This window comes from Heterodontus francisci, chromosome 17, assembly GCF_036365525.1.
Source record: "Heterodontus francisci isolate sHetFra1 chromosome 17, sHetFra1.hap1, whole genome shotgun sequence".
Classification (NCBI taxonomy): domain Eukaryota; kingdom Metazoa; phylum Chordata; class Chondrichthyes; order Heterodontiformes; family Heterodontidae; genus Heterodontus; species Heterodontus francisci.
Window position 1 is genome coordinate 7,454,370 of NC_090387.1, and position 26,596 is coordinate 7,480,965.

The 26,596-nt window shown below is 45.7% G+C and overlaps 2 protein-coding genes across 2 annotated transcripts in view; one reads left to right on the forward strand and one right to left on the reverse strand.

Annotated features, from left to right (window-relative positions):
• tk2 (thymidine kinase 2) overlaps positions 1 to 21,586 on the forward strand; it is a 45,436-nt gene extending 23,850 nt beyond the window's left edge. The window contains exon 10 of the mRNA XM_068049071.1: positions 20,967 to 21,586. The gene's annotated coding sequence lies outside the window, so the exon portion shown is untranslated. The remainder of the gene's footprint in view (positions 1 to 20,966) is intronic.
• On the reverse strand, positions 1,403 to 25,152 carry si:ch211-189a15.5 (uncharacterized). Its single transcript, XM_068049067.1, has 2 exons — positions 24,625 to 25,152; positions 1,403 to 10,176 (listed from the first exon to the last, which is right to left on the reverse strand). The coding sequence occupies exons 1-2, from the start codon at positions 24,946 to 24,948 to the stop codon at positions 8,578 to 8,580; spliced, it is 1,923 nt and encodes a 640-aa protein (XP_067905168.1). The 5' UTR covers positions 24,949 to 25,152; the 3' UTR covers positions 1,403 to 8,577.
• Positions 25,153 to 26,596: the final 1,444 nt, after the last annotated feature.

The following is a 26,596-nucleotide window of genomic DNA, read 5'->3' on the forward strand; positions in this document are numbered from 1 at the left end:
CCCCCTCTCCTCCCCCCCCCATACCCCACCCCCTCTCCCCCCCCCCCCCATACCCCACCCCCTCTCCCCCCCCCCCCCATACCCCACCCCCTCTCCCCCCCCCCCCATACCCCACCCCCTCTCCCCCCCCCCCATACCCCACCCCCTCTCCCCCCCCCCATACCCCACCCCCTCTCCCCCCCCCCATACCCCACCCCCTCTTCCCCCCCCCCCCCATACCCCACCCCCTCTTCCCCCCCCCCCATACCCCACCCCCTCTTCCCCCCCCCCATACCCCACCCCCTCTCCCCCCCCCCCCATACCCCACCCCCTCTCTCCCCCCCCCCCCCATACCCCACCCCCTCTCCCCCCCCATACCCCACCCCCTCTCCCCCCCCCATACCCCACCCCCTCTCCCCCCCCCATACCCCACCCCCTCTCCCCCCCCATACCCCACTGAGTGTTTTGGAATCCACAAACGCAGAAGTTTGTTTCAACAAGAGTCACATGACTAACCTGCTGGCCCAGCTCTGGTTTTGAACTGCTCACAGGACAGCTTGGGTCAGACTGCAGATTGCAACTGAACTTTGAATAAGAGCCTCTCTCCTGTCTGGCTTTCTCTCTTTCACTGATCTCTGGATCCACTGAAGTCATGTAAACCTCCACAGAAAAGACTCCTACATCGAAACAGGATTCAAAGCGTGCGCTGGGCCCCCAACGAAACAGGACGACTTACCGGCAACTAAAAACTCTCCATCGAACTCAAAGGGACTGTAACTGGAACCCAGCTATTGCCTCAAACTTTTCCCCTTTATTCTTTCTATTTTTTCTGTTCCTATCTGCGCGTGTGTTTATTGCATATGCATGCTCGTGTGGTGTCGCGTATTCGTTAACGGAACTCGAGTTTAAGATTAATAAACTTCCACCTTTCTTGTTTACATCTAAGAAAACCTATCTGATTGATTTCTTTGTCTTACAATTGGAAAGCGGTGAACAAGGATTCATTGAGGGGGAGCTAAAAACACTTTTTAAAATTAAACACTGGTATGGTTAAACCAGGCAAAGGCTGAGAGGGAACCCCTAGACCCCCTTCCCACCTGGTCAGAACACCTGCATCTTACTTTAGCTGTCTAACCAACTGAGCTAACAGAATCATGGTGCACTATACTTACTGGATGTGAGACAAACTTGCTCTGTACAGTACCAGATGGGAGAGAATCATTGCTGTACATGTATAGAAACTGACAGTAAGATATGCAGCAGAATTGAATTGTGACTTTTTAACCCATCATTCACCCTGTCCAACCTGTGGTATTTTGAGTGCCTTCTATAAGGGGGCGCGAGGGACACTTCATGGTCCCTGCCCCGATCAGATTTTGAGGAGCACCAAAAACAAGAATCACATTGTAATATTTATTTGGCTTTATTGAATAAAATAAGCATTAAAAATGTACAGAGCATTTCAGCAGAGTTCAATCCCTTGTGGTGGTTTACACATGGACACACCTAATCCCCGCCAACACACGGTCTCAAGTTAGCACCTGGAATGACTTAACTGGGCAGAAATTCACAAAAAAATTAATTGGAAGATCGGACAAATTTATTAAATGGTTGAAGACACACCCAAAAAAAAAAGATTGAGCTCTGAGGGTCTATGGTGATGATGGGGGAAGTCCAGAACCAGGGGTCATAGTCTAAGGATATGGGGTAAACCTCTCAGGACTGAGATGAGGAGAAATTACTTCACCCAGAGAGTGGTGAGTCTGTGGAATTCACTACCACAGAAAGAAGTTGCGGCCAAAACATTGTACGTTTCCAAGAAGGAGTTAGATATAGCTCTTGGGGCGAAAGGGATCAAAGGATATGGGGGGGAAAGTGGGAACAGGTTACTGAGTTGGATGATCAGCCATGATTATACTGAATGGCAGAGCAGGCTCGAAGGGTAGAATGGGCTACTCCTGCTCCTATTTTCGATGTTACTATGGTCTGTGCTGGTAATCAGGCTACACACTGTATTGATTTCTCAGGCCAGGACCTGACTGGACAGAACATTTCAAAGGCAGGGGTTTTCTATGTGCTTTAGAAACTTGATTGGTGCCTATGAATAGCCTTGTTTAAAAGGCAGTTCTCTAGAACTTGACCATCGCTGTCCCAAGTTTCAATGGTTAAAAGCTCTCCCAGAATCAAACGGCTGGGCGGGAGAGGATGGGAAATTGGGAAAGGGTCAGATGATAATTTCTGCCCCTGTCCCTTGTTCAGAGTGAGGCGAAGGTAGTAAGCTGGGGGCAGGGGGAGTTTCTCACCTGCGCCACTACGAGGGAATCGTGCGACTGGAGACGGTCAGCTTCACATTCTTCATGGTGCCCAGGAAAGAAAGACTTGCATTTATATAGGAAAGCAAAGAGAGGGCATGAAAGAATATTGGCAAGCAAAATTAAGGTGAACCCAAAGATGTTTCATCAATACATTAAAAGAGTAAGAGGATAACTAAGAAGAGAGTAGGGCCCATAAAAGACTAAAAAGGTAACCTATGTGTAGGAGCGGAAGATATTGGTATGGTTCTTAATGAATACTCTGTGTCTGTCTTCACAAAAGAGGGGGACGATGCAGATATTGTAGTTAAGGAGGAAGAATGTGAAGTACTGGATGTGATAAACACAGGGAGATAGCAAGTATTAATGGGATTAACATCCTTGAAAGTTGATAAATCACCAGGGCCAGATGAAATGTATCCTAGACTATTAAAAGAAGCCAGAGAGGAAATAGCAGAGGGTCTGACCATCATATTCCAGTCCTCACTGGATACAGGTGTGGTGCCAGAGGATTGGAGAATTGCTAACATTGTACCTCTGTTCAAAAAGGGAGCGAAGGATAAACCGAATAATTAAAGGCCAGTCAGTCTAACCTCAGTAGTGGGCAAATTATTGGAATCTATTCTGAGAGACAGGATAAACTGTCACTTAGAAAGGCACAGGTTAATCAAGGATAGTCAGCATGGATTTGTTAAGGGAAGGTCTTGTTTGACGAACTTGATCGAATTTTTTGAAGTAGTAACAAGGAAGATAGATGAGGGTAGTGCAGTTGATGTGGTCTACACAGATTTTAGCAAAGCTTTTGACAAGGCCCCACATGGCAGAATGGTTATAAAAATAAAATCCCATGGGATCCAGGGAAATGCAACAAGGTGGATACAAAAGTGGCAGGAAACAAAGGGTAATTTTTGATGGGCTTTTTAAGCAACTGGAGGGCTGTTTCCAGTGGCGTTCCACAGGGCTCAGTACTGGGTCCCCTGCTTTTTGTGGTGTATATTAATGATTTGGACGTAAATGTAGGGGGTATGATCAAGAAGTTTGCGGACGACACAAAGATTGGCTGTGTGGTAGATAGCGGGGAGGATAGCTATAGGCTGCAGGAAGATATTGATGGTCTGGTCAGATGGGCAGAAAAGTGGCAAATGGAATTCAACTTGGAGAAGTGTGAGGTTATGCATTTGTGGAGGTCAAACAAGGCAAAGGAATACATGATTAATGGGAAAATACTGAGAAGTGTAGAGGAAGTGAGGGACCTTGGAGTGAATGTCCACAGATCCCTGAAGGTAGCAGACAGGTCGATAAGGTGGTTAAGAAGGCATATGGAATCCTTTCCTTTATTAGCCGAGGTGTTGAATACAAGAGCAGGGAGGTTATGCTGGAACTGTATAACTCATTGGTTAGGCCACAACCTGAGTACTGTGTGCAGTTCTGGTCACCTCATTATAGAAAGGATGTAATTGTAAAGGGTACAGAGGAAATTTACGAGGATGTTGCCAGGACTGGAAAAATGCATCTATGAGGAAAGATTGGATAGGCTGGGGTTGTTCTCCTTGGAACAGAGAAGGCTGAGGGGAGATCTGATTGAAATGAACAAAATTTTGAGGGGCCTGGATAGAGTGGAGGTGAAGGGTCTATTCACCTTAGCAGAGAGTTCAGTAACGAGGGGGCATAGATTTAAAGTGATTGGTAGAAAAATTAGAAGGGAGATGAGGAAAATCTTTTTCACCCAGAGGATGGTGATGGTCTGAACTCACTGCCTGAAAGGGTAGTTGAGGCAGAGACCCTCAACTCATTCAAAAGGAGTCTGGATATGCACCTCAAGCGCTGTAATCTGCAGGGCTACGGACCAAATGCTGGAATGTGGGATTAGAATGGGTGGATCATTTTTCTGCCGGCACAGACATGATGGGCTAAGTGGCCTCTTTCTGTGCCTTAGACTTTCTATGATTCTTACAACCATAGCATCTCCCAATGTGCTGCATAGTCAATTAAGCACTTTTTGAAGTGTAATCAATGTTGTAATGTAGGAAACATGGCAGCCAATTTGCACACAGCAAGCTCCCACAAACAGCAATGAGATCGTGACATCAGTAGAGGGATGAATATTGGCTGGGACACTCTGGAGGACTCTCCTGCTCTTTGAAATAGTGGCCAAAGGAACTTGTCATCATCCTGAGGGGGGCAGGCGAAGATTTGGTTTAATACCTCATCTGAAAGTTTGAGGAAAGGAATTCCAGAGTGTGGGGCAGAGTGGGGGGTTTGCCAACAATTTGGGAAGTAGGGAAGGTCGGGGGGGGGGGGGGGGGGTGGTGGGGTGAAGAAACATTCAGTCAAATAAAGTTGAACAGGATTGGAGAGGGTGGAAAGCGGTGGAGATAGCAGTGGGGTGGGAGGGGGGTGGGGGACACAAGACCATGCAGGAAAACCCCAGTGGTGGAGAGCTTTGGGAATCTCAAGTCCAGTGTCACCTATTCTTCCCAAGCATACCACACACCACATCATGTCTCATTTACTGTATTCCAAAACAACTTCACTTTTTCTTTTTACGAATTACTGACAGTGTGCAGAGGAAGTTTACTAGAATGGTTTTCCAAAATTCTATAGACTCTGGAGCAGTTCATACAGAGAGTGGCAAATGTAACCCCCACTATTTAAAAAAGGAGGAAAGAAAAAGGAGGGAAAGAAAAAACAGGGAATTACAGACCAGTGAGCCTTACATCAGTAGTGGGGAAAATGCTAGAGTATTATAAAAGGATGTGATCGCAGAAGACCTGGAAAGCATAAATGGGATTGGACAAAGTCAGCATGGGTTTACAAAAGGGAAATCATGCTTAACAAATCTACTGGAGTTTTTCGAGATGTAACCAGTAGAATAGATAAGGGAGAACCAGTGGATGTGGTGTATTTGGATTTTCAGAAGGCTTTTGATAAGGTTCCACATTAGAGGTTAGTGTGCAAAATTAAAGCACATGGGACTGGGGGTAATATACTGGCATGGATTGAGAATTGGTTGACAGACAGGAAACAGAGAGTAGGAATAAACGTGTCTTTTTCCGGGTGGCAGGAAGTGACTAGTGGGGTACCGCAGGGATCAGTGCTTGGGCCCCAGATATTCACAATATATATTAATGACTTGGGTGAGGGAACTAAATGTAACATTTCCAAGTTTGCAGATGACACAAAGCTGGAGGGGAAAGTGAGCTGTGAAGAGGATGCAAAGATGCAATATGATTTGGACAAGTTGAGTGAGTGGACCAATGCATGGCAGATGCAGTATAATGTGGATAAATGTGAGGTTATCCACTTTGGTTGTAAAAACAGAAAGGCAGATTATCTGAAAGGTGACAGATTGGGAAAGGGGAAGGTGCAACGAGACCTGGGTGTCCTTGTACACCAGTCGCTGAAAGCAAGCATTCAGGTGCAGCAAGCAGTTAGGAAGGCGAATGGTATGTTGGCCTTCATTGCAAGAGGATTTGAGTACAGGAACAAGGACGTCTTACTGCAGTTATACAGACCCTTGGTGAGACCACATCTGGAGTATTGTGTGCAGTTTTGTTCTCCTTATCTGAGGAAGGATGTTCTTGCCATGGAGAGAGTGCAATGAAGATTTACTAGGCTGATTCCTGGGATGGCAGGATTGACGTATGAGGAGAGATTGGGTCGACTAGGCCTATATTCACTAGAGTTTAGAAGAATGAGAGGGGATCTCATAGAAACCTATAAAATTCTAACAGGACTAGACAGGCTAGATGCAGGGAGGATGTTCCCGATGGCTGGGGAGTCCAGAACCAGGGGTCACAATCTCATGATACGGGGAATGCCATTTAGATCGGAGATGAAGAGAAATTTCTTCACTCAGAGGGTGGTGAACCTGTGGAATTCTCTACCGCAGAAGGCAGTGGAGGCCAAGTCATTTAATATATTCAAGCAGGAGAAAGATATATTTCTTAATGCCAAAGGGATCAAGCGATATGGGAAGAAAGTGGGAACAGGGTACTGAATTAGACCATCAGCCATGATCTTTTTTGAATGGCGGAGCAGGCCCGAAGGGCCGAATGGCCTACTCCTGCTCCTATTTTCTATGTTTCTATGTCCCAGCAATGAGGGACTTCAATTACAGAGAGACTGGAGGATTTGGGGTTATTCTCTTTCGGGCAGTGAAAGTTAAGAGGAGATAAAAACAGAAAATGCAGGAAATACTTAGACGGTCAGGCAGTATCTGTGGAGAGCAGAACACAATCACAGACCAGAAACGTTAACTCTGGTTATACTTGAAGGGAAAAAAATTACAGGGCTACAGGAAAAGAACGGGATAGTGAGACTAATTGGCTAGCTGTACCAAAGATCCAGCACAGCCACAATGGGCTGAATGGCCTCTTTCTGTGCTGTAAGATTCTACGTCTTTTCATGATTGTAATGATTGCATGTATGCAGACTGAGCAGGTAGTATTTTAGTATCATTGTGTAGTAAAATGTTGGGGCCCTCAAACAGAATCATTGTTGGGTGGAGGGGTAGGGGTTGGGTGATGGGCAATACAACTAATATTTCCATGAAGGGCAGGATCCCAAACCAAAATAACTTCCTAAAATTTGAACAACAAATGGTAAAATACAAAGGAAATAAATATCAAAAAACAAAAATTGCACACAATGCCCATGTGGATGGGGTGGGGGAGAGGAGAGGGTGGGGCACAGTCTGTATGGGATAGGATGTGGCAGTGAAGTTTTGGATGAGTTGGAGTTTGAGTATTATGGAGTGAGGAAGCCGGCAAGGAACTCACTGGAGAGGTTTAGTTGGGAGGTGACCGGAAGTCTATATGAGGGGTTTTAGCTGCAGTGGGGTTGAAGGAAGTATGGAGGCGGTCACTTCTGAGTCTTGGGACATGGTGACTTTTAGTAATTAAGGCCATTGATGATTTTTCATTCACAAAGACCAGAGGGGTGAGTTTGTGAGGCTGTTCCCTAGTGATTAGTCTCGATAGATGGGAGCGCATGTCACGGCACTGACCCTACAAGATTATGGCCACAGCACCGACCCATTCTAGTTCTAGTTCCATTCTAGTGAGCAAACCTGGCTTAGTTTTCATGAACTCGCCTGCTGTCCAACCCCTTTTTACTCTTTCCACCCCTCCCCCCAAACTCCCTAGCTGCACTTGGGCTGGGCAAAAGGTGATGACTCTGTTCACTAAATAGGGGCACCAATCTGATGAGGTTAGAAGAATCTGTCACCATGAATGGTCCATTGCCCATCTCTGTTGGTCAAGTGGTTCTGTTACTGGACCTGTAATCCAGACAATGTGAGTTCAAATCCCCACCTTGGCAGATTGAGGATTTTAATTCAGCTTCTAAATAAATATCTAGACATAAAAGCTGGTACCAGTAAAAGTGACCATGAAGGTGTTGGTTTGTCATAAAAACCCAACTGGTTCACTAATATACTGTAGGGAAGGAATCCTGCCGACCCCACCCGATCTGGGCCCATAGTTGACTCCAGTCCCGCACCAGCGTGGCTGAGTCTTTACTGCCCTCTGTGGCCGAGCGAGACACTCCATTATATCAAACCGCTACAAAAGGCAGCAGCAGCTGGCCATCAGCACCTTTTCAGGGACAAGTAGGGCTGGGGAATAAATGATGGCCTTACCGACAACCCCCATATCCCAAGAACGAATTAAAATCAAAAGGTTCATCTCCCTCACTGATCAGTAGTTACACTTGAGTTAACTCATCCTTTTCTCCTCTCTTCAACCTGGATGCTGTTTTGTCTGGGTTTCTCAATAAAAACATAAAAGGTTGCCTCGTTAGCACAAATTGAAAGAAGGAATCATTGAGGCAACGAACCTTTTTGGCAGAAATGGACATAAATGAGGGATGCACTCACTGAAGTATTCAATAGTAAATGGCTTTCATATTTGGAGCAGTTCCTTGTCATTTATTATCTCCCCTCCTCTCCTGAAGGAGTCAACTCTTGCTGGGTTCCCAGATGTCCCTGGTGCCTCAACCCAGTGGCCATTCTTCTTGTGCAAGATCAGACAGTAGGCAATTTGCCTCTAATAGGGCTCCAATTGACAACTGTATGCATGCACTTTCCAAAGAGGGTTCAACTTTGTCGGGAGCAGGAGCAGGAACGCTGGCCAATTTTCCCCTCCCTACCCTGGGGGGCCAATTGTAGTATCTCGACAACCAAGCAGGCTGAGATTAGCTGACTCTGTACACTCCGAGACTTGACCAGTCAATTTGGCTCATTTGCTGATTCAAGCACCAAGGATGCCCCATCAATGGCCGGGCTTTATAGATCTTCCTCTTCCTTGCAGCGATTGCATCTCATGGACTTGTCATCATCAAGGTCAGCACTCCTATCTGTCAACTTGCTCACAAGGAGATAAGGGTCAGGACTTTCTCCAACCACCAGCTCCTGGATATGAAGGCATTCCCTGGGCAGGGCCTGGCACTCACCTGCAGTGAGCTCGGAACTGCAGTTAGGACAGATCAGAGACCCGCATACGTCACATGTCATCGCCAAGGATGACCTGCCCTCCAGGCTGTCGGGCGGGATGTAGAAAGACTGCGGGGGCTCTCGGACAACCTGGCCCCCGCTCTCCTGTGACGTGTTGGCCGTGAGCTCGGGGTTGTCCGACAGTGGTCTCACACCGAGGAGCTCTGTTGGGGAACACACACAGCACTCGGGAATGCTGGGGGTTTGACAAGCTGATATCTGTTGGGCTGTTTGGTTCTGTCGAAGTGGTGTTGCTGCAGTTGTTTCAGGGTGGCGCAATCCCACATGTTGGCACTCTGAGGCTCGGGATTGGTTAGCCTGGTGGAAGGGAGCTGGTCCTGCTGTCTCGGCTATTGGATAGGGCAATTTCTCCTTATCTATATTCTTCAGCTCAATTTCTACAGCAGAGACGTAATCCTTTTTCCGGCTGTTGCCATTCAGGAAGCTCCCATACTTTATAGACAAGATGTTGTCCAACTTCTGATAGCTTTTACCAGACCACTTGTCCTCTGCATATTTCTGGCTGGTAGCATCTAATACACTGTGTTTCAGTGAGCATTTTGTGTCTACGCTATCGAAAGCTGTCCTGTCTTTATTCTTCAAATTCTTATTATCTGATGAGGTTGCATTGAGAGTTGAATTGGAGAAGGGACTCCAGGAGAGAGGTCCAGTTTGACCCGGAGACAGTTGCACGAGAGATTCTGCTCGGGCCTTTTGCATCAGCAGCTCATCCAGGATGAGAAGCGAATCACACTGCTCCAGTTCCCCACCTGGACAGGCAGCTTCAACCAGCTTCTGACCTTCTGGGTAGTTGGTACTGATGGCAATATCGTTGTATTCACGGTACAGGTCGATGCTGTCTGGTGGCAATCTCAAGGAGGTGGACAACGGATCGTTTGTGGCATCAGACTCTCTATCCATGAGTGCTTCTACCCGCAGCCTGTGGACTCCTTCGCGGTTGGCATCAGTGAGTGGCAAGGGCATATTGAGTAACTCGCACTTGGCGGGGCCTTCTTTGGAATGCAGACCTGACTTTGAGGCCCCTTCATTTCCTAGAGAGGCCCCTTCCCCTAGTTTTCCGGATCCAGTTTCCATGCCATTCAAACATTTGATGCAGTCGGCCTGCTTATAGGGCATCCTAGACCTCAATTGCACAATGTCCTTACACCCACTATGCATGACTTGGTCCAGCATTTCCTGCATCAGTTCACACTCAGCCCTGGCCAAGAAAAATTCAAACCCAAGTTGGCCAATTTCCTCCTTGTTGACCTGCTTTGACATTACGTATTCGCTGGTTCCTTTTTGAGTGTATCCCATCTTTTCCAAAATCCCTTGAAGAACATCAGGAGGAAATACCGGCTGGATGAAGTAGACAAAGGCCCCTGTGAAAGTCTGAAGTAAATATGATTGCATTAGTTTTTCATGCAACAGAATCAAAGTTTATCTCCAGCATCTTCCCTTCCACCTCCTGACAGCCCCTCCCCCCCCACAATTTTAACATAAGAGCATAAGATACAGGAGCAGGAGGAGGCCATTCAGCCCATTGAGTCTGTTACACAGGAGCAGGAGGAGGCCATTCAGCCCCTTGAGCCTGCTCCACCGTTTAATAAGATCATGGCTGATCCATGACCTTATTCACACCCAATCCCCATGTACATTGATTCCCTCAGAGTCCAAAAATAGATCAGAACCTTGACTATACTCAACAGGTAAAAATCCACTTCGCTCTGTGGTGGAGAATTCCAAAGACTCTCAGTCCTCTGAGTGAAGAATTTCTCCTCATCTCAGTCCTAAACCCCTTATCCTGAGACTGTGCCCTCTAGTTCGACACTCTCCAGCTAGGGAAAATAGATTCTCAGTGTCTATCATATCAAGCCCCCCAGAATCTTAGATGTTTCAATGAGATCACCTCTCATTATTCTGAACTCCAGAGAATATAGGCCCATTCTACCCAATCTTTCCTCCTAGGACAACCTTCTTAGCCCAGAAATCAATCTAGTGAATCTTCGTCGCATCCCCTGTAAAGCAAGTATATCCTTCCTTAGGTCTGGAGATCAAAACTGTACACAATACTCTAGGCATCATCTCACTGAAACCCTGTACAATTCAACAAGACTTCCTTACTCTTGTGCTTCAACCCCCTTGCAATATTATTCACCTTCCTAATTGCTTTCTATACCTGCATGCTTCTTATACAAGGACATCCAAATCCCTCCGAGAACCAATATTTAATAATTTCTCACTGTGTAAAAAAAATAGTTTTTCTATTCTTCCTGCCAAAGTCAATAACCTCTCATTTCCACACAATATACTCCATTTGCCACATTATTTCCCACTCACCTAACCTATCTACATCCCATTGAAGACTCTTTGTATCCTCCTTACAGCTTAATTTCTCACCTAGCTTTGTATTGTCAGCAACATTGAATACATTACACTCAGTTCCTTCATCTAAGTTATTAATATAGATTGTAAATAGCTGAGGCCCCAGCACTGATCATTTGTCACCATATGAGTAACAGCCTGCCAATCTGAAACTGACCTGTTTATTCCCACTCTCTATTTTCTGACCTTTAACCAATCCTCTATCTATTCTAATATATTACCCCCAACTCCATGAATCTTTATCTTGTGCAACAACTTTTCGAATGTTTAGTTTAGTTTAGTTTAGAGATACAGCACTGAAACAGGTCTTTTGAAAATTCAAATACACTAGATCCAATGGTTCTCCTTTATCTACCCTGCTAGTTACAGTCTCAAGATCTCTCAATAGATTTGTTACGCACGATTTCCCTTTCGGAAAACCATGTTGGCTCTTCCTAATCATATTATGATTTTCTAAGTGCCCTGTTACCACTTCCTTAATAATGGGTTCTAACCATATAGTTTCCTGTTTTCCCTTTCCCTCCTTTCTTGAATAGTGATGTTACATTTGCTACCTTCCAATCTATTGGGACCATTCTCGAACTTAAGCATTTTTGTAATTATATTTTGTAATTATAATCCACTATCCCTGCAGCCACCTCTTTTAGAACTGTAGATGTTAGGCCATCAGATCCAGGGGATTTGTCAGCTTTCAGTCGCATTAATTCCTCCAGCACTTTTTCTTTACTAATATTAATGATTTTAAGTTCCTCACTCTCATTAGACCTTTGGTTCCCCATTATTTTTGGTATGTTCTTTTTACAGAGCAAATAAATTACAAAAACAACTTGTATTTTATACAGTGCCATTATCAAAGAAACAAAACTTGATGTTCAGCCATCTAAGTAGATATTAAGTTAGGTGACCAAAAGCTTGGTCAAAGAGGTAGGTTTTAAGGACCATCTTAAAGGAGGAAAGAGAGGTGGAGGGATTTAGGGAGGGAATTCCAGAGCTTAGGGCCCAGGCAGCTGAAATCACTGCCATTTCCACATGCCCCATTATATTTTTCCTGTCTCAGCCTCTATGGGACCCATGTTTACTTGCTGCTCTTTCCTTTTTAGATATTTGTAGAAGCTTTTAGAATCGGTTTTTATATTTCTTGCTAGTTTACTCTCAGATTCTATTTTATTCTTTATCAATTTTTTGTCATCCTTTGCTGGTATCTAAAATCTCCCAATCCTCAAGCTTACTACTCTTCTTGGCAACATTCTAAGCCTCTTCTTTTAATCTAATAATATCCATAACCTTTTTAGCTAGCCACTGATGGATCTCTTTTCCTGTAGAGTTTCTATTTTTCAATGGAATGTAGATTTGAGAATTATTAAATATTTCTTTTATACCTTTTCTTCTAATTCCCCAATCTACTCACCCTCATACCTATGTAATTGGCTTTATTTAAGTTGGATATTCTAGTTTTGGACTTATGTACATCACTCTCAAATTCAGTGTGAAATTCTATCATATTATGATTACTCTTTCCCAGAGGATCCCTTATTATGGGATTACTAATTAACCCTATCTTCTTACACAAAGCAAGATCTAAAATAGACTCTTCCCTGGTTGGTTCCACAATGTATTTGCTCCTCCATACTCTCCATCTCTCCTGTGCTTTCAGCTGCCTGGGCCCTAAGCTCTGGAATTCCCTCCCTAAACCTTTCCACCTCTCTTTCCTCTTTTAAGATGGTGCTTAAAACCTACGTCTTTGACCAAGTTTTTGGTTAGCTGTCTTATTATCTCCTTAAGTGGCTTAGCATCAAGTTTTGTTTCTTTGATAATGGCACTGAATAAATTACAAAAACAACAACTTGCATTTTATAATGTAATTAAGTTTTGTAGTTTATCCAATAAACTGAAAGTGTGTATTTAGATAAAGTTTCCCTATCAAAAGTTGTGATAGAATGTTCTAGAATTAAACACTGAAACATTCTTCTTCTTCTTTGGCCTCCTTGTCTCAAGAGACAATGGGTAAGCGCCTGGAGGTGGTCAGTGGTTTGTGAAGCAGCGCCTGGAGTGGCTATAAAGGCCAATTCCAGAGTGACAGACTCTTCCACAGGCGCTGCAGATAAAATTGGTTGTCGGGGCTGTTACACAGTTGGCTCTCTCCTTGCGCTTCTGTCTTTTTTCCTGCCAACTGCTAAGTCTCTTCGACTCGCCACTTTTTAGCCCCGCCTTTATGGCTGTCTGCCAGCTCTGGCGATCACTGGCAACTGACTCCCACGAAACATTAACCACTTGAATTAGCCATGTGGATATCCCAGGAGACACGCAAAGTGTAAACCAGGAAGTGTCAGTTAGGATATTTAATTTATGTACAGAAAGCAAAATATACACAGAGGGAAAGAAAGATGGGATTAAGAGGGAGATAAAAGAGACAGAAAGAAAAAGTAGAAAAAAAGATTATTTTTAAAACATATCTAACAATAATTAAAGTAAAAGTTAATTTTATAGTGTCAGGGAGGTTGTTTGTCAGTAATTAGGACTTGTCATTAAAAATTCACATACACTGGAATGGATAAGCACCAACTTTTTCTGGTATATTTAATGGGTACCTAATGGGTAAGTACCCCAACTTCAATGCATTCCACGTGTGTTAATGCTGAGTCTTTCGGTGTTGCGAGGTTTGTGAATGAGCAGGACAACACGGCCAGGAACTTCCTGATTTCTGCATTTAGCTTCACATGTGCGGATGCCAGAAGTTGCTGTCGGAATAATGGCGAGCTAATAGCCTCATTGCTAATCTTACCACAACATCGGGGCTATTGCTGCTTGTGGGAGCTTGTTGTGTATAAATTGGCTTCCATGCTTCCTACATTACAACAGTAACAGCATTTCAAAACTATTTCATCGGCTGTGACGTGCTTTGGAATGTCCTGAGGTGCTATATAAATGCACATTCTTTCTTTCACCAACCGTCCTTGTGTGCGGACAGAGAGTGAGATCCTTGTTCAATGACCTCCCAGGGAAAGCGCTTGTGTGGGGAAAACCAAAACAGAAAACATTAAAGAGATAAACAGCAAGATTAGTTTAGTTTAGTTTAGAGATACAGCACTGAAACAGGCCCTTCGGCCCACCGAGTCTGTGCCGACCATCAACCACCCATTTATACTACTCCTACACTAATTCCATATTTCTACCACATCCCCACCTGTCCCTATATTTCCCTACCACGTACCTACACGAGGGGCAATTGCTAATGGCCAACTTACCTATCAACCTGCAAGTCTTTGGCATGTGGGAGGAAACCGGAGCACCCGGAGGAAACCCACGCAGACACAGGGAGAACTTGCAAACTCCACACAGGCAGTACCCAGAATTGAACCCGGGTCGCTGGAGCTGTGAGGCTGCGGTGCTAACCACTGCGCCGCCCATTAAAAAAAGCAAAACACTGCAGATGACGGAAATCCTAAATAGGATCAGGAAAATGCTGGGAACTGCTAAGCAGATTGCGTGGAGAGAAAATCAGAGTTAATGTTTCAGGTCGATGACCTTCCTTTCAGAACTGGGTTATAGTGAAAAGTCATCGAGCTGCAAAGGTTAACCCTACATTTCTCTCCCCAGAGACGTTGCCTGTTCTTACTGAAGAGTTGAATAGTTGTCAGTGAGGCGAGAGGGCTTGATTCCAGCTGATTCAGGCTCCACAGTCAGGGTGCTATTGACCGTAATTACAAGTGTCATTGGGGAGTAGGAGGGAGAGGGGATGTTGGCGAGAAGCCCTTCAGCTCCTCCTGGGTTTGAGCCATTAGATGGAGCAATTTCTTCCCTCCGTGGGCCCCTCGCTCAGTTCCAAGAACTGCTTGTAACCTCTTGAAACCAAACCTGTTGGTGATGTGAAGAATAGGTGGGGAATTTCCCCATTCCCCCCCCGCCGTTTCACTATCTGTGTTTGTGTGGGTGGGAGTTCATCAGATGTTTAACTGGGTCATTCTGTGACATCAGCAAGCTCTACAAAAAGACTTTTAATAGATTGTCTTTAGAGGAGGTCGGATTCTAACCTCTTCTTCCTCGTGCACTGTAGCCCCCAATCACTCACCCAGCCCTCTGCCCCCACTCAGCATGTCGCCCGAGATCCAGACCCCCACTCCTGTGCACGGAATCTCTCTATGGCAACAGCACGCTGGGATGGAATAACCATTCTATTCCGTTGTTGCTAAATTTGGTGACTTCAAAGAGAATCGCATCACTGTACAACATTTTATTGCATTTCTGACAAATGTCCCACAGCCCTTCCCAAGCAGTGAATTATGTTAAAGTCCAGTCACTGCTGTTATGTAGCTAAATAGAATTACACAGATTGTACAGCACAGAAACAGGCCCTGGTTTTTATGCTCCACATGAACCTCCTCCCGCCCCTACTATTCCTATTCTTTTCTCCCTCATGTGCTTACCTCACTTTCTTTGAAATGCATCTATGCTATTCACCTCAATCGCTCCCTGTGGTACAGAGTTCCATATTAGAATCATCATATACAAGATTATGACAGGCTTAGAAAAGTTAGACAAGGAAAAAGTGCTTCCATTAACAAATGGTACAAAGACTAGGGAAATAGATTGAAGATTTTGGGAAAAGGATGCATGGGGAATACGAGGAAGCAATGTTTTACGCAGTGGGTGGTAATGACCTGGAACTCGTTGCCCATAAGGGCAGTGGAAGCGGAGACGATCAATGACTTTAAGAGGAAGTTGGATGGCCACCTGAGAGAATTAGACTTGCAGGGCTACGGGGATCGAGCCGGGGAGTGGGACTGACTGCATGGCTCTATGGAGAACCAGCATGGACTCAATGGGCCAAATGGCCTCCTTCTGCGTCATAAATGACTCTGTGACTCTATAGTACAGCCGAAGTCATGATGCTCAACTCCTGGAGTTAAGGTGTAAGCCCACAACTCATTTGGCTAACTGCGCTACACTAGCACTTAACTAGGATCAAAGGTTGCCAACCCTCCAGGATTGTCCTGGAGACTCCAGGGATTAAAGATTCCTCTCCTGGACAAACTGCTCCTGCTACAAACAAATTGGTGGTGTGGGGTGGGGGAAATCATAGGGGCAATAAAACAAATTGTTAGATTTCCATTTTTTTTTCAACATTTTTATTTGATATGATATATATTGGAAATGGGGGAATAAAGATGGTTTGTCTGAAAGTCAAAAATCATCCCATCAACTAACCCAAGAGTCTGTTGGCTTTTCCAATTGGCCTTGGGAAGGCAAGGCACCATGAAGATTGACATGTCAGGTGACCAATGGCGAAAGTGTAGAGGTCATATGATGAAACCCGGAATATGTCCAAGAACTGGCAACCCCATGACATACAAATTATTTTTTTTTTTAAAGCAGTTCAGCTAGCCATTTTGGACACAAGACTTTTATGATGAGGGAAATATTTAGTCTCATGAGCTGGTGCCTCTGAACTCTAGATTTTGCTTTGCTTAGACGCTGAGTATCAGTGTTTCCTAGGAACTACTTACACCTGATCACAGGTGAGCGCAATGAGGAGATGGGGACTGGCAGATAGACCATGGAAAGCATCATATCCGAGACCCAAGGCTGTTTTTGTTTGACACACTCACTCCAACGGGAGCCCTGGCTGAGATTTCTGCTCTCTTCCATAGCTTGGAGTTCCTGAGGCCCGACTGTAGTACCTGAATTATTGTCGCTGCTGCAGTCTGCTAACTGGGATTTTCCTCTTCTGTATGAACAAACCCACACTGAGTCAGAGTCATTTATGGCATAGGAGGCAGCCATTCGGCCCATCGGGTGGGTGGAGCCTTTTCCACTTAGCTATGGGGAGAGGTGGAAGGAGGATGCCACTCAACAATAACAACTTGCATTTATATAGCCCTTTATTTATTTATTTAGAGATACAGCACTGAAACAGGCCCTTCGGCCCACCGAGTCTGTGCCGACCAACAACCACCCATTTACACTAAACCTACAGTAATCCCATATTCCCTACTACCTACCGACACCATGGGCAATTTATAAGGGCCAATTTACCTATCACCTGCAAGTCTTTGGGAGGAAACCGGAGCACCCGTCGAAAACCCACGCGGTCACAGGGAGAACTTGCAAACTCCGCACAGGCAGTACCCAGAATCGAACCCGGGTCCCTGGAGCTGTGAGGCTGCGGTGCTAACCACTGCGCCGCCCATAAACATTAACATAGTAAAAAATCCCAAGGTGCTTCACAGGAGTGTCATCAAACACAAATTTGACACTGAACCACACAGGTCAAAGCCTGGTCAGAGAGGCAGGTTTTAAGGAGGGTCTTAAAAGGCAGAGAGAGAGAGAGAGGCAGAGAGATTTAGGGAGTGAATTCCAGAGCTTCGGGCCTAGGCAGCTGAAGGCATGTGTGCCAATGCTGGAACGTTTAAAATCCAGGTTGGTAAGAGGCCTGAATTGGAGGAGTGCAGAGATCCCGGAGGGGTTTGGGAGTGGAGACGGTTATGGAGATTGTGATGGGGCAGGACCATGGAGGGATTTGAAAACAAGGATGAGAATTTTGAAATTGTAGCATTGACAACTGGGAGCTAATGTAGGTCAGTGTGAAGTACTCAATGTTTTTGTTTCAGCAGATGTTTGTCAGTCATGGCTCACTTGGTAGCACTCTCACCTCTGAGTCACAAGGTTCTGGGTTCAAGTCCCAGTTCAGGACCTGAGCACAAAAACCAAAGCTGACTCTCCAGTGCAGTACTGAGGGAGGTGCTACACTGTCGGAGGTGCCATTTTTCAGATGAGACATTAAACCAAGGCCCCGTTTACCCTCTCAGGTGGACATAAAAGATCCCAAGGCACTATTTTGAAGAAGAGCAAGGGGTGTCCTGGCCAATATTTATCCCTCAATCAACATCACAAAAACAGATTATCTCTGTGACCTTGTCCTATCAACACCTTCTCTTTTGTTATCTCTTGCCCCACCCCCGCTTTACTTGCTTAAGACCTATTACATTTCTCGCCTCCAACCAATTTTTTGTTGGTTAAGAGTCACTTCATCAAGTCACTCAGTTGTGTCAAAACTGCTACCAGCGATTCAAAAGGAGGCACACCAACTAGTGGCACACTGTGGCGGCACAGTGGCGCAGTGGTTAGCACTGCAGCCTCACAGCTCCAGCGACCCGGGTTCAATTCTGGGTACTGCCTGTGTGGAGTTTGCAAGTTCTCCCTGTGTCTGCGTGGGTTTCCTCTGGGAGCTCCAGTTTCCTCCCACACGCCAAAAGACTTGCAGGTTGGTAGGTAAATTGGCCATTATAAATTGCCCCTAGTATAGGTAGGTGGTAGGGAAAATATAGGGACAGGTGGGGATGTGGTAGGAATATGGGATTAGTGTAGGATTAGTATAAATGGGTGGTTGATGGTCGGCACAGACTCGGTGGGCCGAAGGGCCTGTTTCAGTGCTGTATCTCTAAACTAAACTAAACTAAACTTCTCAAAGACATCTGGGGAATGGGCAACAAATGCCGACCTCGCCAGCAATGTCCACATTCCAGGAGTTGGCAAATGAGGTGGTACTTAGTCACTGGGTCCTGTGCCCAGGAATTGCTGTAAACATCACAGAGCTCAGCATCTGCCATCAGACTTCACTCTATTGAGTAAACAGAAATGTCCTGGCTGTATGCCAGAGTAAAGGTGCATTAAGATGGGCAATTGGAGCCTCTTCACACATCAAATTGTCTGCTTGCTCTCCTAATACTTGGAACTCAACAACTACTTGCATTTATATAGCATCTTTAATGCAGTAAAAATGATCCCAAGGCACTTCATACGATCAATTATCAAACAGAATTTGACACTGAGCCACATGATGAGATACTAGGACAGCTGACCAAAAGCTTGATCAAAGAGGTAGGTTTTAAGGAGCATCATAAAAGGAGACGTGCAAGAGGCCGGAATTGGGTGTGCAGATATCCTGGAGGAGGTTAGAGAGATAGGGAGGGTCAAGGCAATAGAAAGATTTGCAAACAAGGATGAGAATTTTAAAATCAAGGCATTGCCACACTGGGAGCCAATGTAGGCTAACTGGGACAGGGATAATGGATGAGCGGGACTTGGTGTGAGTTATCCGATGTTGGATATTTTTTTAAAATATTTTTTTTCTCCTTTAAGGCACCATCCGGTGATGAGGTATGGTTCCACTGACATAGGATGCCCTCCAATACCTCGTATAGGTGGCAATTCTTCACCAGCCATCTCGTATGTGAGTGCTGGCAAGCCATTTGACAGTGCAGGGGGCATCAAGACTGACCCTATTTCTGCCTTTGCACTCCAGGATGGGTCAGTTGATAGTTGGCTGGAAAGAGAGTTCCGGTTGATCCTTCCCCTCTCTAGATAGTGTTTCTGAGGGACAACTCTCACATCTTCACTGACGGCCAGGCTGAGATCAGGAAACTCAGCACAAACTGGGGAGGGAGCCTGAAACATTCCTGACCTGTACACACTCATAATTGACACGAAAACAGCTAAAAGTGGCACGTGTTGTAATTCTGTGTCTGTTTGTCAATGGGACAGTCGTCTTAACACACAGCATTGCGTTAATTACAAGGTTAGGGTCTTCACATAGATATATTCTTTGATGTAACAGTGCTGGTCACCTCGTAAGTAAGCTGTCCGAGTAGCTTATGTTCAGGAGTGTGCCTGTACCACCCAATACTGAACTACATGATAATGAAACACAGGGGTGTGAAAGTGAACATGCAAAGCGCCTGTTATGATCGGAATCACTTAATTCATGCGGTACAATTTACCTTAGCACAATTTTTTTTTAAAAACGAACAGATTATGTTTCCTCATATTAGTTGGTTGCCCTACTCGACTTAAAGGAGATAATTTCTAGTGAGCCGTCTGCCCCTGAACCTTCAGGATCTGGTTGAAAGCTTGTCTTAGCAGCTTTCTGTTTAACAACCTATCAGTGAGCGTATCTGCGTTTTACTATGTGAAAGGTGCTATATAAATGCAAGTTGTTGCTCACTCTCTTGCACAAACACTCTCACATATCCATGCTCCTCTCTTATGCACACTTTAAACACTCGTGCTCTTTCTCATATTCACATCTCTCTCTCTCTCTTGACTGACTGCAGAGAGCACAGTAAGGTCAGAGAGAGGGGCACAGTCTTCAAACTTGTTATTTTGAAACTAGGAGTTTATCTGCACACCCCACAAGAAGCTCAAAATACACAGCCAGTAAGAGCAGGGCAGAGGGGCAAAACGTCACCGGATTGTTAGGTAAGTCTTCAATTGTGCCTGGACCCATTCCAACAAAGTCTGTGTCTCTATTCACTGCCTGACAGACACTTATTATAATTTGTGGGAAAAATCTCTGCTGGTTTTTCATTAAAGTTTACTTGTCTCTAGTTTAGATTTCAGATCTCGGAGGCTGCTCCTTGACCTTACTTTAAAGCACAAGTCAGCATCTCTCTGCTGCAAGGTCTCACTACACTGCAGCCTGACCTTTATCAATGTTTGCTCATTAGTTGGATTTCCCCCCAGCACCCTGCCAACACTTGGAATCAATTGCCTTGTCATCTCCGTACTCTCTCCAGCGTTTGCACATCCCTTTTGTGGGCCTAGGACTGCCCACACTGAGTGTCGTTTGCAGCCAGAATGGGCTTGTATGATGCTACAAGCTGGCCAAGCCATATCCAGGAATTCTGCAGTGCGAATTGAGGGGATTTTCATCCTTTTCTCTCCAAAAGAAAGGAGCAATTGTGGATATTTTACCAAATTTTTAAAATTGCTCATCTAAAAAAATAATTCTTGGGTTGCAGCCATCACTGAGAAAGCCGCCAATTACTGCCTTGAGAAGCTGCCAGGCAGCCTTCAAACAAACATCTTTATCCAGACAGTGGTGAGAATGCGGAACTCGCTTACCAGTGGATGAGGCAAATGGCAGTGATGCTCTCAAATGGAAACTAGACGAGTACATGAGAGAAAAGTGAATAGAAAGATATGTTGAAATGCTGAGATGAGGAAGATGGAATGGGAGAATCGTGTAGTCTGTAAACATGAGCACAATCTACTTGGGATGAATGCCTAGCTTCCGTGCTCTATATTCTCTGTAATTCTATGTAACCGCTGCAATTTGTAAAGGTTTTTGATCAAACGGAATGGCATACTAGGCTACTTCAGAGGACGGTTAAGACTGAACTACATTAGTGTGGGACTGGAGTCACATCCCGACAGCTTCATGGTCACTTTTACTGATACCGTTTTAAAAACTTCCACATTTTCACAAATTGGATTGTCACAGAAACCCAACTGGTTCACTTTAGAGAAGGAAACCAGGCATTCTTACCCAGTCTGGGCCTCAATGTGACTCCAGTCCCACACCAACATGAGCGACTCTTAACTGCCTTCTGCTTTATAATGCTCCTGTGAAGAGCCTTAGGACGTTTTATTACATTAAAAGTGCAATATAAATATAAGTTGCTGTAGTGGCTTTAAAGAAGGAATCTCACCACCAACTTTTCAGCACCATTAGAGATGGGCGATAAACAGTGACATTTACATCCTGGGGATGAATAAGATAAAAAAAACACATTCGGTGTGACTATGATGCCCCACACAGTTGCATTTCCAGACAACCTTCACTGCCTGGTTCTCATGTAAGGAATGGTCACTGGGGTTTGGGACTGAAGGTTGCTCAGGGACCCGAGAGCCATATGCCAGATACCTTCAGGGGAGGAGTGGGGTAAAAACTGTGATTTTGGGCGGCGCAGTGGTTAGCACCGCAGCCTCACAGCTCCAGGGACCTGGGTTCGATTCTGGGTACTGCCTGTGCGGAGTTTGCAAGTTGTCCCTGTGTCTGCGTGGGTTTCCTCCGGGTGCTCCGGTTTCCTCCCACAGCCAAAGACTTGCAGGTTGAAAGGTAAATTGGCCATTATAAATTGGCCCTAGTGTAGGTAGACTACTAGAAAAGATCGGATGTCCACCAAAGCTACTAAGTATCATCACCTCATTCCATGACAATATGAAAGGCACAATTCAACATGGTGGCTCCTCATCAGAGCCCTTTCCTATCCTGAGTGGTGTGAAACAGGGCTGTGTTCTCGCACCCACACTTTTTGGGATTTTCTTCTCCCTGCTGCTTTCACATGCGTTCAAATCCTCTGAAGAAGGAATTTTCCTCCACACAAGATCAGGGGGCAGGTTGTTCAACCTTGCCCGTCTAAGAGCGAAGTCCAAAGTACGGAAAGTCCTCATCAGAGAACTCCTCTTTGCTGACGATGCTGCTTTAACATCTCACACTGAAGAATGCCTGCAGAGTCTCATCGACAGGTTTGCGTCTGCCTGCAATGAATTTGGCCTAACCATCAGCCTCAAGAAAACGAACATCATGGGGCAGGATGTCAGAAATGCTCCATCCATCAATATTGGCGACCACGCTCTGGAAGTGGTTCAAGAGTTCACCTACCTAGGCTCAACTATCACCAGTAACCTGTCTCTAGATGCAGAAATCAACAAGTGCATGGGTAAGGCTTCCACTGCTATGTTCAGACTGGCCAAGAGAGTGTGGGAAAATGGCGCACTGACACGGAACACAAAAGTCCGAGTGTATCAGGCCTGTGTCCTCAGTACCTTGCTCTACGGCAGCGAGGCCTGGACAACGTATGCCAGCCAAGAGCGACGTCTCAATTCATTCCATCTTCGCTGCCTTCGGAGAATACTTGGCATCAGGTGGCAGGACTATATCTCCAACACAGAAGTCCTTGAAGCGGCCAACATCCCCAGCTTATACACACTACTGAGTCAGCGGCGCTTGAGATGGCTTGGCCATGTGAGCCGCATGGAAGATGGCAGGATCCCCAAAGACACATTGTACAGCGAGCTCGCCACTGGTATCAGACCCACCGGCCGTCCATGTCTCCGTTATAAAGACGTCTGCAAACGCGACATGAAATCGTGTGACATTGATCACAAGTCGTGGGAGTCAGTTGCCAGCATTCGCCAGAGCTGGCGGGCAGCCATAAAGACAGGGCTAAATTGTGGCGAGTCAAAGAGACTTAGTAGTTGGCAGGAAAAAAGACAGAGGCGCAAGGGGAGAGCCAACTGTGCAACAGCCCCAACAAACAAATTTCTCTGCAGCACCTGTGGAAGAGCCTGTCACTCCAGAATTGGCCTTTATAGCCACTCCAGGCGCTGCTTCACAAACCACTGACCACCTCCAGGCGCGTATCCATTGTCTCTCGAGATAAGGAGGCCCAAAAGAAAGAAGTGTAGGTAGGTGGTAGGGATTATGGGATTACTGTAGGGTTAGTATAAATGGGTGGTTCTTGGTCGGCACAGACCTGGTGGGCCGAAGGGCCTGTTTCAATGCTGCATCTCTAAATAAAAATAAAATAAAAAAATAAATAAATAAAGCAGAGGATCTGCCCTCCCCCCTCTCCCCTCCCCTGGTGTGGATGGGACCCTATTTTTAAATTGAAACATTTGGAAACTTGTAAGGATAATGAGTTACAAAGCAGAATGTTTGGATGATAGTTGTATTTTGAAACTGTTAAAAATTATCCTCAGTGTACTGTTTATGGAGAGGTTACAGTGGATGTATTTGTGATATTAACAATCATAGTCTTCATCTGATATCCTTCCTCTTTTAGAACATTACAGCGCAGTACAGGCCCTTCGGCCCTCGATGTTGCGCCGACCTGTGAAACCATCTGACCTACACTATTCCATTTTCATCCATATGTCTATCCAATGACCACTTAAATGCCCTTAAAGTTGGCGAGTCTACTACTGTTGCAGGCAGGGCGTTCCACGTCCCTACTACTCTCTGCGTAAAGAAACTACCTCTCACATCTGTCCTATATCTATCACCCCTCAACTTAAAGCTATGTCCCCTCGTGTTTGCCATCACCATCCGAGGAAAAAGACTCTCACTATCCACCCTATCTAACCCTCTGATTATCTTATATGTCTCTATTAAGTCGCCTCTCCTCCTCCTTCTCTCCAACGAAAACAACCTCAAGTCCCTCAGCCTTTCCTCGTAAGACCTTCCCTCCATACCAGGCAACATCCTAGTAAATCTCCTCTGCACCCTTTCCATAGCTTCCACATCCTTCCTATAATGCGGTGACCAGAACTGCACGCAATACTCCAGGTGCGGTCTCACCAGAGTTTTGTACAGCTGCAGCATGACCTCGTGGCTCCGAAACTCGATCCCCCTACTAATAAAAGCTAACACACCATATGCCTTCTTAACAGCCCTATTAACCTGGTTAGCAACCTTCAGGGATTTATGCACCTGGACACCAAGATCTCTCTGTTCATCTACACTACCAAGAATCTTCCCATTAGCCCAGTACTCTGCATTCCTGTTACTCCTTCCAAAGTGAATCACCTCTGATTTGACAATGTCACTGCAGACAGACAGCAGCGTGCAGAGACTGCCATTAACCCACCACTGCCCCTCCTGAACACACCAACCTTGATTGACTTGATCTCCTTCCGCCAGGGCCACAGATACAGGTTGACAGAAATCAGCTCAAGCACCTCGAAAGCTTTGCTCAGGGCCTGAAAAAGCTCCTGCCTGCGCTCCTGGCCGGACTCGGCTTCAAGAAAGTCCTGGGCGAGGCGGTAGAAATCCAGGAGCTGAAACCTCTGGCACGAAGTGGGGACGGAATCCAGGAAGTCCTTGCCCTGGCGGACCTGATCCTCCACGGTGCAGGGCGACACGTTGCCGGAGACGAAATCCTTCTGGTAAAAACCTAGGAACTTTTGATAAACTTCTTCCTTGCTGCAGGTCCCCATGTTGCTGCAGGCGAGGGGAGTCCCCGGGGAGTTGGATACAATGTGTCAATTTCACGTGTCAATTTCCAGCCTCCTGAAATGTATCAGTTTCTTCTCCGGCAACAATGTATCAGTCGGTCAGTTTCATTCAAGTTTCCAGTGAATTAAAGGCTGAGACCGGCCCGAAGTTTTCTTTTAATCTGCGAGGCAATGGGAAAGTGAAAGTGCTCATGCGCAGTGCTGCAGTTTGTCTTTGATTGCTTGTTTCACTGAGGGGAATGTTCAGCGAACTCGCTCCGGAGGGCACACGTTTTCACAGATGCTGCCAGACCTGCTGAGTATTTCCAGCATTTCTTGTTTTTATCACACGTTTTCTTTCTTGTTCTTCTCTTGGCCACTCTCTCCTTCATGATGGAGACGGGTCACACACCCGCACCAAAAACAAGGCGGTAGCTTTCTGCTGCACTTCTTCAGGAGTCAGCATCGCGGGATATTCAACCGTGAAGGACATCACCGCAACCTTAACTCCTTTCCAACTTCCTGTTCGCTCTCCATCTTTTAAAAAGAAACAACTCTGCTTCCGCTCACCTCGCTGAATGGGTGTTCAAGGATTTTGACCCAGCAACAGTGAAGGAACGGCAATATATTTTCAAGTCAGGATGGTGTGTGGCTTGGAGGGGAACTTGCAGGTGGTGGTGTTCCCATGCATTTGCTGCCCTTGTCTTTCTAGGTCACAGATTTGGAGAAGTGCTGTTGAAGGAGCCTTGGCGAGTTGCATTTTGTAGATGGTACACACTGCTGCCACTGTGAGTCGGTGGTGGAGGGAGTGGATGTTTGTGGATGGGGTGCCTATCAAGTGGGTTGCTTTGTCCTGAATGGTGTTGAGCTTCTTGAGTGTTGTTGGTCCTGCACTCATCCAGGCAAGTGGAGAGTATTCCATCACACTCCTGACTTGTAGATGATGGACAGACACTGGGGAGACAGAATTCCCAGCCTCTGGCCTGCTCCTGTAGCCACAGGTGCTTGATGGCCAGCACAGACACGATAGGCCAAAGGGCCTGTTTCTGTGCTGTATAACTCTATATGACAATATTTATGTGGCTGTTCCAGTTCAGTTTCTGGTCAATGGTGACCTCCAGGATGTTTGGTGGGGGATTCAGCGATGTTAATACTATTGAATGTCAAGGGGAAATGGTTAGCTTCTTGTTGGAGATGGTATTACCTGGCACTTGTATGGCATGAATGTTACTTGCCACTTCTCAACCCAATGTTGTTCACATCATGCTATTTCATTATCTGTGGAATTCTGAATTGTACAATCATCAGTGAACATCTCCACTTCTGACCTTATGATGGAGGGCAGGTCATTGATGAAGCAGCTGAAGATGGTTGGGCCTAGGACACAACCCTGAGGAACTCCTGCAGGAATATCCTGGGACTGAGATGATTGGCCTCCAACAACCACAATCATCTTCCTTTGTGCTCAGTATGACTCCAACCAGTGGAGAGTTTTCCTCCTGATTCCCATTGACCTCAATTTTACTAGGGCTTCTTGGTGCTACACTTGATCAAATGCTGCCTTGCCATTAAGGGTAGTCACTTTTGCCTCACCTGTGGAATTCAGTTCCTTTGTCCATGTTTAGTCCAAAGCTCCAATTGTTTCATGGTC